Source organism: Hyla sarda, chromosome 1 (assembly GCF_029499605.1).
Source record: "Hyla sarda isolate aHylSar1 chromosome 1, aHylSar1.hap1, whole genome shotgun sequence".
NCBI classification, from domain to species: Eukaryota; Metazoa; Chordata; class Amphibia; order Anura; family Hylidae; genus Hyla; species Hyla sarda.
The window spans coordinates 440612526-440626417 of NC_079189.1; the positions used below are offsets into that span (position 1 = coordinate 440612526).

Below are 13892 nucleotides of genomic sequence, written 5' to 3' on the forward strand. Positions count from 1 at the left end.
AAACTTTGTAGTGCCTGCCCTATTTGTATGTTAGTTGCAGAGGACAGTGATATGGAAGTAAACAAGGAGAATCACAAAAAGTAATATAGGGAACTGCAACTACTAAACATAGTTAATGGGCCGGCTGTACTATTCTAGGTTACATAAAAAGTAATAAATCAGTTTTAGCTACATTTTGTTCAATACACCAAATGATACTTCAGAAAACCACAAGATAACCAGGCCAAAGAGTCTTCTTTGTTTATACATAATCTAAAATCCATGGCAGGATGCTGCTTCAAACCACTAAATCTACCCAAGCAATGACTGTTACTGAATTACATGGTAAGAATGTGCAGTGGAGGAAACAAATGGAATAAGTGCTTGAGCTTAACTTGAGCACTGTCATTTCCCCTCCAATATTCTTACAAGTTATAGGAAGCCACACTCTCAAGTGACTGGAGAGGCTAAAGTTGGCTAGAATCCATAATTACAGTACAGTACAGTACATTCACTAATAAAGAATGAGCCCAATGTAAAAGAGTTTGTGTCATTTACTTTCATTTAGAATTATCACATGGATGCATTCAAAGAATATGGCCCTGTTTCTATATTTTATACCCCAAAGTCAGAATAGATCCCAGAAAGACAAAAAAGACAAACTTTCTAAACAAACAAAAATTTGTGTTTTTTTTTAATTTCCTTTCTCTTAGTATTAATTGGGTTTCAAAGTTACAATGATAAGAAAAAAAAAGAAAAGAGAATTGGAATATCCAAGCATTGCCATGTACAGCCAGTGTGAATTCTTAGTCATCTAACCTTAGATGTTAACCAAGCAGATGTAAAAAAAACAAAAAAAAAAAAAACTTATACCATTAGTTCAGCGGTAAAGCTCAGGGTAATAGAATTATACAGTAATTAGCACTGTCTTATATGCCAAAAATAACTAGTCATTATATCAATTCTATAAGGTGTATACTGGTAGGAAGCTGATGTGATCAGTTAAAGCCAATACTCATTTTAGGGCAGATATCAGAGACACACAATGAACAGGTTCATGCCAATGCATAGCTACAGTATATTGTGACTTGATGAGGAAGACGATGATGAAGAAGAAAATGCAAATTATAAAGTGATGCATTTCTCAGACCATACAGGAAAAAAAACAAAAAAACATCCTAACATGGAAGTTGGATAATTTCCTTAATTTATGACTTACACATCATCCATCCCTATACTGTAATAATGATAACTTTCATTTCCAGCAGTCATCACATACATATCTTTTTTAAATGCTGTTCTCGTCTTTGGTTTTACTACCTCTTGGGGAAGGACATACCAAGGTTGACTACCTAAAAGAACTATTTCCTATACTGATGTTTTATTCGCCTTTCCTCCACAAGTAAAGAATTCACAATGTCTTTTGTATTGTTCTTGGAATGAATAAACCATGTGCCAGTACAGGCAGATTTCTTTATTATATTAAAGGGAATTAAAGGGATATTTGGGATATACAGGTGGAGAAGGGTAGCTATGCACGACGTAAGCAATACATGATGTGAATTCTAGTCTGGTCCCACATGGGCTGCCGCTGAAGTACATGGTAAGCAACAGTGTGACACAATGGTTAATGAATATATATATATATATATATATATATATATATATATATATATATATACACACACACATTGATATTTATTTATCTAATAATATTTATTTGGGATGTAAGATTAGTGTTATACCGCTGCTATGTATAACACTGTTGTAAAATGTTGGAGAGTGTGTGTGGTGAGTTTTCCCCCATTCATTTACAAAAGAGCATTTGTTAGGCCATACACTGGTGTTGGATAAGAGGGCCTGGCAATCTCTATTGTAGTTCATTCCAAAGACGTTCAATTGGGTTGTGGTCAGGGCTCTGTGCAGGCCAGTCAAGTCATTGAACACTAAACTGACCCTACCTTGCTTACATTATGGACTTTGGTTTGTTCACCCTTTCACACACTTCCCACAAAGTTGAAAGCATACAATTGTCTATAATGCTATGGCTTGTTGAAGCATTAAGATTTCTCTTCACTAGAGCTAAGGGGCCTGGGCCAATGTAATGTTCTTCTGGCATTCACCAAACCCAGACTCCATCAGACTGCGAGATAAAGGACCTTGATTCATCATACCACATAACAACCCAACCACTCCATCAAACAATTGGCATTGTGTTTGGTAATGTAAGGCTTGTACGCAGCTGAGGGGCCATAAAAAAAAAACATGCCATAAAGCTCTGCCATTCAGCTTCTGTGCTGGTGTTAATGCCATGGTGGAACTCTTTAGTTATTGAGTCAGCAAAGCTTTGTTGCCTTTTGTGCACTTTGCTCCTCAGCACTTGGCGACCCTCTTCTGTAAAATGCCATGGTGTTTAGTGACTTCATTTATGTGGTTTCTAAACACTACCACTTTAAAGTATGGCATTCGTGGTTGATCATGGAGAATCTAAGGCTGCATTGACACCACGTTTTGTATATACGGGTGCCAGATCCAGCGGGGGGAGGGGCAAACCGGGCGCTCCCGTACCCCAGCCGAATCAACCCGTGACTCAATTTACTTTAATGAGCCGACTGGAGTCAAACGGTGACTCCGGTCTGTTCAGTTTTGACCCGTATGCGGTTTTGTGACCGGACCTAAAATCGTAGTATACTACGGTTTTAGGTCCGGTCCAAAACCGCATACGGGTCAAAACTGAGCAGACCGGAGTCACCGTTTGACTCCGGTCAGCTCATTAAAGTAAATGGAGTCACGGGCTGATTCGGCTGGGGTACGGGAGCGCCCGGTTTTCCCCTCCCCCCGCCGGATCTGGCACCCGTATATACAAAACGTGGTGTGAATGCAGCCTAAAAGGGAAAAAATGTCATGAACTGATTTGTTGCATTGGTGGTATCATATTACAGTCCCACACTGCAAATCAGTAAGATTTTTAGAGATGTGTCCTATATTTTTGTCGTATAGTGTGTGTCTGTATAGATAGAAAGATAGATGGAAAGATAGATAGATAAATAGATAGATGGACGATGGTAGTTAGATGTCTTTTATTTAAGTAAATACTGCTTATTAGAAATGCTTTCAGGAAACAGGTTTGCTGAAACACAGCTATATATCAGGCTATATATCAGGGTAAGACAAATCTTATGACTTTGATATTAAATGTTCCTAGGAATGTGGCATTTACACCAAAGTTTATATGGCTGGCTGCTGACAAAAAAATCATACAATTTTTTTGATTGGTTAGATTGTTAAAATCTATGGCACCTTAACTGTATAGTTGATCAATTCTGAGAGAAGAGAGCAGTGGAGCGAACACATGTTAATAAAATCGATGCATTCAAAAGTGATAGAGAAATATAAAAAACAGGTTTTACCTGCAGAACTAGCTGTTGCCAGGCAGTGGGTAGCGGTTGCCCGTTGCCAATGTTGCACACGCTCATTCTTTCAGAGGGTACACTGGCACGTTCAAGTTGAAGGGAGACATTACGACGTTCTTCTTCTAAAGCTCGGGTCAGCCTCTCAAAACGGGCTTCTTGCTCTTTCACAGAAGCCAGTATACTGGCAGCAGACCTTATGTCATAGTCATCCATAGCTGTTTGTTAAAGAAGTCTCTCTGGTAACTGCTAAAAAAAAAGTTTGAGGAAAAGGTGAAAAATTAGAAAACTCATCATACATCTGCTGCTCAAAGAACAGGAACGTGTACACACATCACCCGTAGAGGTAATAGAACATACATGCAACTGGACAGGAGTAACATATTGGTGTGATGTGTTGAGACTTTCAGGCTTCTTTGAACATATTAAGCTATTTTACGTCTTTTGCCTTGATAGAGCAACAATGCATTTTATATCTAGCCTTCTTTAACATAAATGTGTTCTCTTCAACATTATTACAGAAAAACAGAGGCAACAATCTTTATAAAATGCTTAAAAACACAATTGCCACTGGCTTGCATTAACAAACCGCTGCTACTTTAAGGAGTAAAACAATCTCTTGGGGAAATACGAAGCCCTTAAGGAGAAAATAAGCTTCTATTTGACATTAAATTTTCATGCATATTCCAAAATCATTTTCATTGTGCAAATAACAATGTGAAGTTAAAGAACATAAAGATAATAGGTTTTTTTGGAAGCGGAGTCTACTCTTTGAAGATCTCATCAATTTGACAACACTAAGGTAAAGCTTTCAATCTTTGCACTGAAGCAGAAATGCTGGAGAACTTGTGCTCCACAAACTGGTAGGCATTTGGAGTATGTGCTTGTATGCTATGGGGTTTATGATTCTAAAAGTCAAATCACAGAACATGTATATTTTTTGATAGGACACGCTGAATGCCTTCCTTTGAATTTCCAGGATACAAGACAGTATCGGGTATTTGCATGACTGGTATTTGGAGAGTATGACGAAGCCAGCATGCACATGCACCAGTCACAATAGTGAATGGCGCCTATACGAACAAACAAGAAACAGTGAAGACCTTTTGCCTGGGAACAAGTTGTTCTAGATTTTTCCATCCATACTGTAACTAATCAGTGGAAAAATCAGGCAAGATTCAGCAGTAACAAGACTGTGATGATGAAAAGATATCAACATCACAGTGGAGATGGGGTTTACTGAAACTAAGCATGTTCTTTAGACCTGTTCACTAGGGATTAGGTAATCTACAACCTATTCAAATGTGTTACATAGATTACATGTTACATAGATTACAGTGATATTTTTATTAAAATTAAAACAAATGACATTTTTTTTAAATAAAAAGTAATGGTCACTTATAGTCATGGCTTACTAAGAAGGACAAAATAATCAGCAATGCCTGAAATATTTAATATTCATGAATTGCAAGAGTTAGATCACCTTTCTCATCACAACTAGTTACAGCAAAGCTCTTAACATTTCTCATAGGAAAGTATAACTATACAGGGTTTCCAAGACATTGTGGTAATGAGTAAATGTAATTAGTGCAGCCTCCATGAAATTAAAAGTCTAATCTGCTATAAGTAAACCAGATCTGTCTGCTGGACTCAGGAACCAGAGCTGCCTTATAAGTGAAGGACACAGCCTCAAAAGTATTTGCTCTCAATATAAATTTGGGAGACGTCCTTTTCTGTCAAGCTGTTAAACATCCTCTCCGAGTTGTATATGTTTGAGGAGACTGGAGAACATCATGATAGCACCTACAGCAGCGGTGATCTAGCATTTCCCTCACAATTGGAAAAACTGCCTGGTTATGCAGTAATACATCCCATCTATACTATTGCACCACTATTGCAGATTTCTGTTTTAAGACTACAGGAGTACTGACTAAAGGCCCTTTATATATGTGCTTATCAGTGAAATGAACATTCTTAGCAATGTGCATTCCCGATCCCTTCCCCGTGTACAAGGCACAGCGATCAGCTTGTGTCTGCTTCTTCGTTGGCTGATCAAAGCTTTTGCCCAGACATAAAAATGATGTTTTATCAGCAGTACATCTACTTAGGTAACCAAGGAAAAGGCTGCTAAAAATAATGGAAATGAATGGTGACATTTGTTCAGCTGTTCACTTCTGACAACTGGGTGGTACAAATGGTCCTTTGAATGAGCTCCAACTGACTTACAGTTGATTGGCAGTCATTAATGGACAACAATGTGCCTATATTAAACATAGTTGACAAGTTGGACAGTCAATAAAGGACTGGATTTTAGTATTATTTTAAGAAATTGTTTACAGCATCAGCATGGAGCGACACCACTGGTAAAATGTTTTTTCCAAGTGATGGCATATTGGTAAAGAGTCTGAAAATGAAGAGCCTCCAGCATTGCTTTAGTTCTGTGTTCCCTTATATGTTGTCACTGCACAATAATTCTTCCGGCCACTGGTTGATTGGAACCATAATTGTGTTCCATACGCAGAGGGTAGCTGGGTCGCTGCTGTGTAGGAAATAACAGTGAAGGGAATTTAATGGGGGTCTTAGAGGTTGGATACCAATCAAAATGTTTGATGTGCCATTACTTTATAAGAGGGAAATAACCCTTTAAAGGGGTTATCCAGGAAAAAACTTTTTTATATATATCAACTGGCTCCAGAAAGTTAAACAGATTTGTAAATTACTTCTATTAAAAAATCTTAATCCTTTCAGTACTTATGAGCTGATGAAGTTGAGTTGTTCTTTTCTGTCTAAGTGCTCTCTTATGACACGTGTCTCGGGAACCGCCCAGTTTAGAAGGAAATCCCCATAGCAAACCTATTCTACTCTGTGCAGTTCCTGAGACAAGCAGAGATGTCAGCAGAGAGCACTGTTGCCAGACAGAAAACAACAACTCAACTTTAGCAGCTGATAATTATTGAAAGGATTAAGATTTTTTAATAGAAGTCATTTACAAATCTGTTTAACTTTCTGGAGCCAGTTGATATAAAAAAGTTTTTTCCTGGAATACCACTTTAAATAATCCCTGTCACTTTAGAAAAACTTTGGCATGTCCTAACACTTCTCTTCCTGACGCGCTGCATTTTCAGTCTCACTGCAATGATGGGCCCCATTGTAGGTCTATGGATGCTGTCTTTGTCAATGAAACAGTGACTACAGCAATCTGGAAAAGAAAAGCACTCAGCAGAACACTTCTCCTGACTGTATTGAGAGATTGTTGGAGGTCTCAGCACTGTGATCCCAACCAAATAATACTGATAACATGTCTCTAGGACATGTCAAAGGTTTTCTTCTAGTCACAATAACACTTTAAAGGGGTACTCCGCCCCTAGACATCTTATCCCCTATCCAAAGGATAGGGGATAAGATGTCAGATCGCTGCGGTCCCGCTGCTGGGGACCCCCGGGATTGCCGCTGCGGCACCGCGCTATCATTACTGCACAGAGCGAGTTCGCTCTGCACGTAATGACGGGCAGTACAGGGGCCGGAGCATCGTTACATCACAGCCCCGCCCCTCGTGACATCTCGGCCCGCCCCCCTCAATACGAGTCTATGGGAGGGGGCGTGGCAGTTGGGACCGCGGCGATCTGACATCTTAACCCCTATCCTTTGGATAGGGGATAAGATGTCTAGGGGCGGAGTACCCCTTTAAGGGGGCATGGATGGCTCATGTTTTTCTCATTAGGATGGTAATGTGTACTTGTTTAAAGAGGTATTCCAGGCAAAACCTTTTTTTTATATATATCAACTGGCTCCGGAAAGTTAAACAGATTTGTAAATTACTTCTATTAAAAAAACTTAATCCTTCCAATAGTTATTAGCTTCTGAAGTTTTCTGTCTAACTGCTCAATGATGATGTCACATCCCAGGAGCTGGGACGTGGGACGTGAGTCATCAGAGAGCAGTTAGACAGAAAACAACTCAACTTCAGAAGCTAATAACTATTGGAAGGATTAAGATTTTTTAATAGAAGTAATTTACAAATCTGTTTAACTTTCCGGAGCCAGTTGATATATATATAAAAAAAAGTTTTGGCCTGGAATACCCCTTTAAGTACAGGAGACATGAGAATATAGCTGTCAATCTACAAGTATGAATATTATCTATGGCCACATATATACCACATTTCTCTGTGAAAGGATGGCAGGTGTAAATTAATTCTTTAGCCAGATGAAATAAACGAGGAACTTTAAAATTTATGAGACAGAGAACACAAAAGATATCTTTGGAAGAGTAAAAGAAAAAAAAAGAAATGAAAGAAAAAAAGCAAGAGCATGTAAAGAAAGCAGACTGGAGAAAAAGGCAATACACACCTAGCCGAATGTTAGGATCTTTTAGAAACGCTCAGACATCACCCACTAGGACTAGTAAGGGCTAGAGAAAGAACAGCGGCAGCCTGAAGCAGAATCAGCTACAACAGAGAAAGGAAGGACAGGAAAGGTTAGTCAGAAAAATTACAGCCTGCTTTTCTGATGTCTTAATAATCATTGCTAACGCTTGAAATGCTAACAGGTCCTGCCACACACCTAAGAAATCAGATGCTTAAGAAAAGTTTTTCTATAATGGTCAGTTGTGGATGCACTTCCCAGTTCTTATGAAGGAAACAGGGACATTGTAACCAGTTGTATTCTTTATATATTTACATTGAAGTCATCAATTAAGTCTTAGGCTGTGCTCCCACATGCTACTGTATGCCAAAACTACGCCCTGAGCATTCACCAATGGTGATGATGCCGGAATAATCAGCAACATCAGACGATCACTGACGAACACAAGAGGGGTGTGTGGATTCGGCCGTATGCATCTGCTGGTTTGTGGGAACATGACCTTAGGATATGTTCACATTGTGCATAAAATATGGCTGTATTTTCACCCAAATTTTGTCATTAAATAAAAAATGGCTGAAAATATGATATAATATATATATATATATATATATATATATAGTAAATTTAAGTAGCCATATTAGTCCAGTGATGCAGATGCAAAAGAAAAAAATGTTGCAGTCCAATAAAAATTATGTTGGTCCAATAAAAAAGATATTATAGGATACTGCAACATTTTTTGATTTTGCATAATATATATAATATATGTGCCAGACCCTGCCATGCTTACTGAACTGTTCACACAGAGGCATATTCACAGTGTAGGGTCCATCCCAATGAGGCTACCTTATCGCGGTGGGACGGTCCAAGCTATTTGACCGCCGGCGGAGACAAATTTGCGAGCTAAGTGCCTCACTATTTCATAGTTTCATATTTGCATCTATTACACCATAGCTGTATAGCTCTCCATGTTTTAACTGCATATTCATGTTGCACCTATATCCTTGTGCTGGCAGTGTGCTGCTGCATTCTTCTGTTGCTGTATATCTAGCCTAGTAGCGAGTCACCCGTAGGCCAGGTCCATATAATAGTTTGGTATCAACTAAAGTGCTGGCTGACTTATTCCTTGTCTGTATATATATATATATATATATATATATATATATATTTTTTTTTTTTTTTTACACAGTGCAAACAAAATCTTATGGTCTCTTACAATGTGTAGTAGAAGTAGCATCTATTCTTTATATGATATAATCCATTATAATTCATACCTGGTTTTGGATTTCAAAAAATATACAGGAAACTGCACAGTGTAAGAGCACCCTTGAAATCAAGCAATATTCCTACTAATTAAATATATGGTATTACCTATTCAGAGCTGCATTCACTATGATGTACTTGAAACTGCCTATGCTCCATAAGCTTATGAATGTATGCCAAGTTATTACAATTAGACTACGACCAATGACAGATTTGTGGAGTGTAAATTGAAGTAAAGGATATTCAGTTTTTTTTGTTTTTTTTATATTCCGAATAGTTTTTCTTCACACGTAAGGACATCACTTTTTTACATATTTGTCCTGTCTTTCAACAAAGAGCATGATTGTCAATAGTACGCCATTAATAGACAGCCAAGGCCATGGGCAAATTGAGTCGGAGAAACAACGTGTTGGCATAGGAAAGATGAAACAACCACAGCTGGCATTCAGTGCCAGGAAAAGAAAGCAGTGCCCACAGTGTTCTGAGATTAATGTCTTCCCCTACAGATGGAATGTAACACTAAGCCTCTTGTAATGTTACAAATGCTTATTTTGTGACATGAAACCATTTTTACAAATACATGTAATGATCAGACATTAGTATTCACTGAACCCAATTGAGGCTTGATCTTATATTCTTTCTACATCCCCAAAAATCAGCAGTAGAGTCGATATAAACTCCACATGTAAATGTATCTTTATGTCATTGAATTATTTATCAGAGCTGCCATGTTATCTGAACCCTACTGCAAACACTCCAAAAGCCAAGTACATGTCTGACTATTTGGCTTGTAATAAATCAAAGTGTTGCTCAGCTTATAGTATGGATTATACAAGAATGACTAACAGCAACACGTGACTTGATACAAATATATGCTGAAATATCTGAAAATATATGCTGCACAAGATCAGAACCAGAAGAGTGAACAGAAAGAACACATTATAAGCCTCCTCTGAATAAAAATACAAAGTGATAGTAGCATTGTAAGGAAAAGCTGGAAAATATATACGTCCCTGGCCAGGCAACTTTTATGACCAAGTTTATGGAGGGGACCAAAAGCACATCTGATCCTTTGGGTTTCAAAGGACAGGCAGATGAACTTCTTAGGTCAATACCCCCATCCAAAGACACGATTAAATAGTCATGGACCTTTACCCTCTCATCACCAAAATGACCAATAATAACCGCAAAATGACATAATGAACTGTTTGGCAGATTAGACATGCCCTAAAGAAGCAGGTTATAAAATAGGTCTGTGACCAAAGGAAATCGATCACAGTGTGGGGGTCAATCTGACTGAACTGTGAACCAATATTCCATCCTAGCATCTTGAGAAAGCAAATAAGCTGGACAAATTGTAAGTGTAAGGCTGGGTTTACATATATCAGGCATCTGACATAGTTTCCCTCCAGTGTGCACCTGAGGGAAATTGATGCTAGAACTGATCTAATGCATTTGAATGGGACAGGTCACAATCATCCAGCGTCTCAATTTTGACGCCATATGGTTGGACACACCGGAGGACAATGCCTTGCAGAAACAATGGACCCCAGAAGCCATACAGCTGATGACAACTTGTCATCAGTTGTGGCATCAGTTTTGTTGAGATCTAGGCTGAGTTCACCTAAATGTGAACCTAGCCTTAGTGGTATGCCTTGAGGAAGCATTCTTCTGAAGTAAAACCGCTGAAGGCTGACTTGCAGAATGTTGTATCTCATTGTATTTCCCAGTGAGTACTGTGGATTACATCTACTATGGGCTTTTTAAACTGTTAGTAAGTTGAATTACATAATAGACTTTGTTTTCGATCGTTAGAAAGCTACATGTTTTTTTTGTTTTTAAAGATGGACTATGGGATAATCTTTTTTACTTTTACCAACGGATACAACTACAGAACTTTTTAAATGGTTATGTGGCATAGAGATGCATTTTTGTTACATATATTTAAAAAAAAAAAAAGCTGTAAAAAATTGTTCTTAGTTCTGCCACACATAGTAATAAATATACCACATATGATATGAGTTATTCTGGAATAAAATGAACCAAAATAGTTATATACTACTTAAACATAGTGATCTTTTGCGCTATCTTCCCATTCTTCCTGTTTCAGCAGGAGGACTTAAAACAACAATGATGAAGAGAGAAATGTCCCATGAGCTGACGTCGCTACATGTATTTAAATGGTGGTCGTCTAACCAGAAATAGCCACAATTTGCGGATCTGCTTGAGTACCCATTTAGTTGTCTTTCCACCATATCAATGGGCAACACACCTTTTACAAGCCAATATTATCAGAATAATAACTACAGGGCTGTTCTGTTCATTTACATCTGGACAGCTGTGAAACTATAAAACCTTGAACCCTTCTCAACTGCCTAACAATGAGGAATGTTTCTTTTTTTTCAGAGTTAACATAGAGGTTATGAAAATGCAGACAGGAGATCTGCCTGAAGCAGGTCACAAGCACCTCCTTGGGAAACGGCTGACTTTCTCTGAATGGCACAAAGGAAATGTCATTACAGAAAAGTATTTGCTCAGAACTTGTTTGTGAGCAATTTGCTTCATAAATTCCTCATGTCAACCCACATCTGTAGAAATACATTGAAAATCAAATACTGCTGCTGCAGGCGGCTACTGACTTTCCCAATACAACCTATACAATAATAGGGAACTGCATACAATATTAAGAATAATTAAACAGCAATTAAAAAGGCGTTGGATAGATAAATAGATTTCTACCTATAGAATTTGAATTGTATGTATGCATGTGACATATGAGGGTTTCATGTTTTCAACGTACAATAATGGAACTGTTAGCATTTTCTGGTAGGTCTTGTGGATAATTTAATATCAGGGAATTAGAAAACAAAATGCAACAGAATTCTGCCTCAGGCCATGTTCACACAACATAAAAAACGCTGGCTTTTTTTACAGCTGATTAATGCGGAAAAATTGTTTTTTTTTGTGTCCATGACATCTAGCGATTATTGCTGCTTGTCAGGTACCTGTAGTCACTGTGTACAACTGACAGTAATTGCTGGTTTAAATAAATCTGTCATGTTAACATTTCTTCAACAGACAGGTCCTGTTGAATGCCTATTTACGTCCTTTGCATAAGAATGAATGACATCTTACAGTCAATTTAGAAACAATTAAATTGTCTGAATTTAATAAAAAAATTGCTACATGTAAATTCCCTATAGACAATGGAGCGCGAAGTGTGATCCTCAAAGGAGGCTAGTGTGTAGCCATATTCTTAGATCACCTGAAATGATATTGCAGCAGTAACTAGACAGCCACATAAGGGCAGATGTCTGCAATACATGTTCTCAAGGTTGTTAACGTCATTAAAGATTATTCACTCTTCTGTCTTTACATTTCCATGTGCATTGGTACTGTAAGATCAAAATAAAAGAGCACACACAGAAGCAAAAGAACATCATCTAGTAAGATATTGGAAGAGCTGTCAATCCATAGCACATTGTTCAAATTAACCCTGCTGAGGCACAGGTTGCGTCATGTTAAAGGTACAATACAAATATGGAATTCCCAAAGACACACACAATTCTCCCATAATATTTTCTTCACACTAGATCTAATTGTCTAATTATGTGAAAAATTCAGTCAGCTGTCACTCTATCTTATATAGGATTACTAGTCTTTATTGTGTCTGTCCTGTGATATCACTGTGTATTATGGTACCTTGTATTATGGTGTTGTGTTAATAATCTATGGGCTTTGACATCACTGTGTGCATTATCCCTACTGATATTATAATGCTGTGTTCATAACTGATGTACTGTGACATCACTGCGTATATTATTTCTGTGACATGTGCATTGACTACTGAACCAATTAAAGTATCTCACAGAGATCATTTTTCCTCCTAGGAATGGGAGAATCTCCAAGCAGGTTCAGAAGCAGGCTCAGTGGTCCATGTCAACCGAGGCTTTCAGTAGTGTTGTGCCTATTCATTGCAAGACCACACTAACAATATTACACTTGGAAGTGCCCCTCTTTACTTTTTTATTGCAATGCTCATATTGTTTTGTGATACTGGATCCAGTGTATTCATCTACCTCAAGGGTCCCCAAAAGAACTGTAAAGTATTATGTAATAAAGTCTGTTTAATGTTCAAACAGTGAAGCTTTATTGATAGTTGGTAGAATCACATAGGAACCAGCAAAATAGCCAGAAAGTTGGCAATAACATATGGGCCTACCATGGCGTAATAAAGTCTGTTTAATGTATATATATATATATATATATATATATATATATATATATATGTCATTCTTTTTTATGTGCCCATCAAAATTTTATTGCAACTACTTCATTAACTATTGGAACTATTTTATAGGAATTTATTGGGTGCCAATAGCTCTGCTTACTTACAGTCATGGCCTTAAATGTTGTCACCCCTGAAATTTTTCAAGACAATTAAGTATTTCTCACAGAAAAGGATTGCAGTAACACAAGTTTTGCTATACACATGTTTATTCCCTTTGTGTGTATTGAAACTAAACCAAAAAAGGAGGAAAAAAAAAGCAAATTGGACATAATGTCACACCGTAAAAACAAAAGGAAAAATAGCCAGCACAACAACCTAATACACAGGTGCCCGCTGCTGTGGCAAATATAAAATGTAAAAAAAAGAAAGTTACAACAGCACTCTTGGTCAAAAAAATTGAGGCTCTCAGCGCACTTTTTGATCAAAATGTGTCACCTCCACATTTTGATCAAAAAGTGCGCTGAGAGCCTCCATTTTTTGACCTAGAGTGCTGTTGTAACTTTCTTTTTTTTACATAATGTCACACCAAACTCCAAAAATGGGCTGGACAAAATTATTGGCACCCTTAACTTAATATTTGGTTGAACA

The 13892-nt window shown here is 37.7% G+C and overlaps 1 protein-coding gene across 13 annotated transcripts in view; it reads right to left on the minus strand.

Moving 5' to 3' along the window:
* Positions 1-13892, minus strand: part of ARVCF (ARVCF delta catenin family member) — a 770059-nt gene that overhangs the window by 249658 nt on the left and 506509 nt on the right. For 8 of the 13 annotated variants that reach the window (XM_056532559.1, XM_056532522.1, XM_056532503.1 and 5 more), the window contains 2 exons: positions 7739-7836; positions 3390-3638 (listed from right to left, as the gene is read on the minus strand). In XM_056532559.1, coding sequence (XP_056388534.1) covers positions 3390-3605 — 216 coding nt within the window. In that variant the 5' untranslated portion in view covers positions 3606-3638; positions 7739-7836. The remainder of the gene's footprint in view (positions 1-3389; positions 3639-7738; positions 7837-13892) is intronic. The other 5 variants (XM_056532512.1, XM_056532470.1, XM_056532489.1 and 2 more) reach the window with 2 other exon arrangements.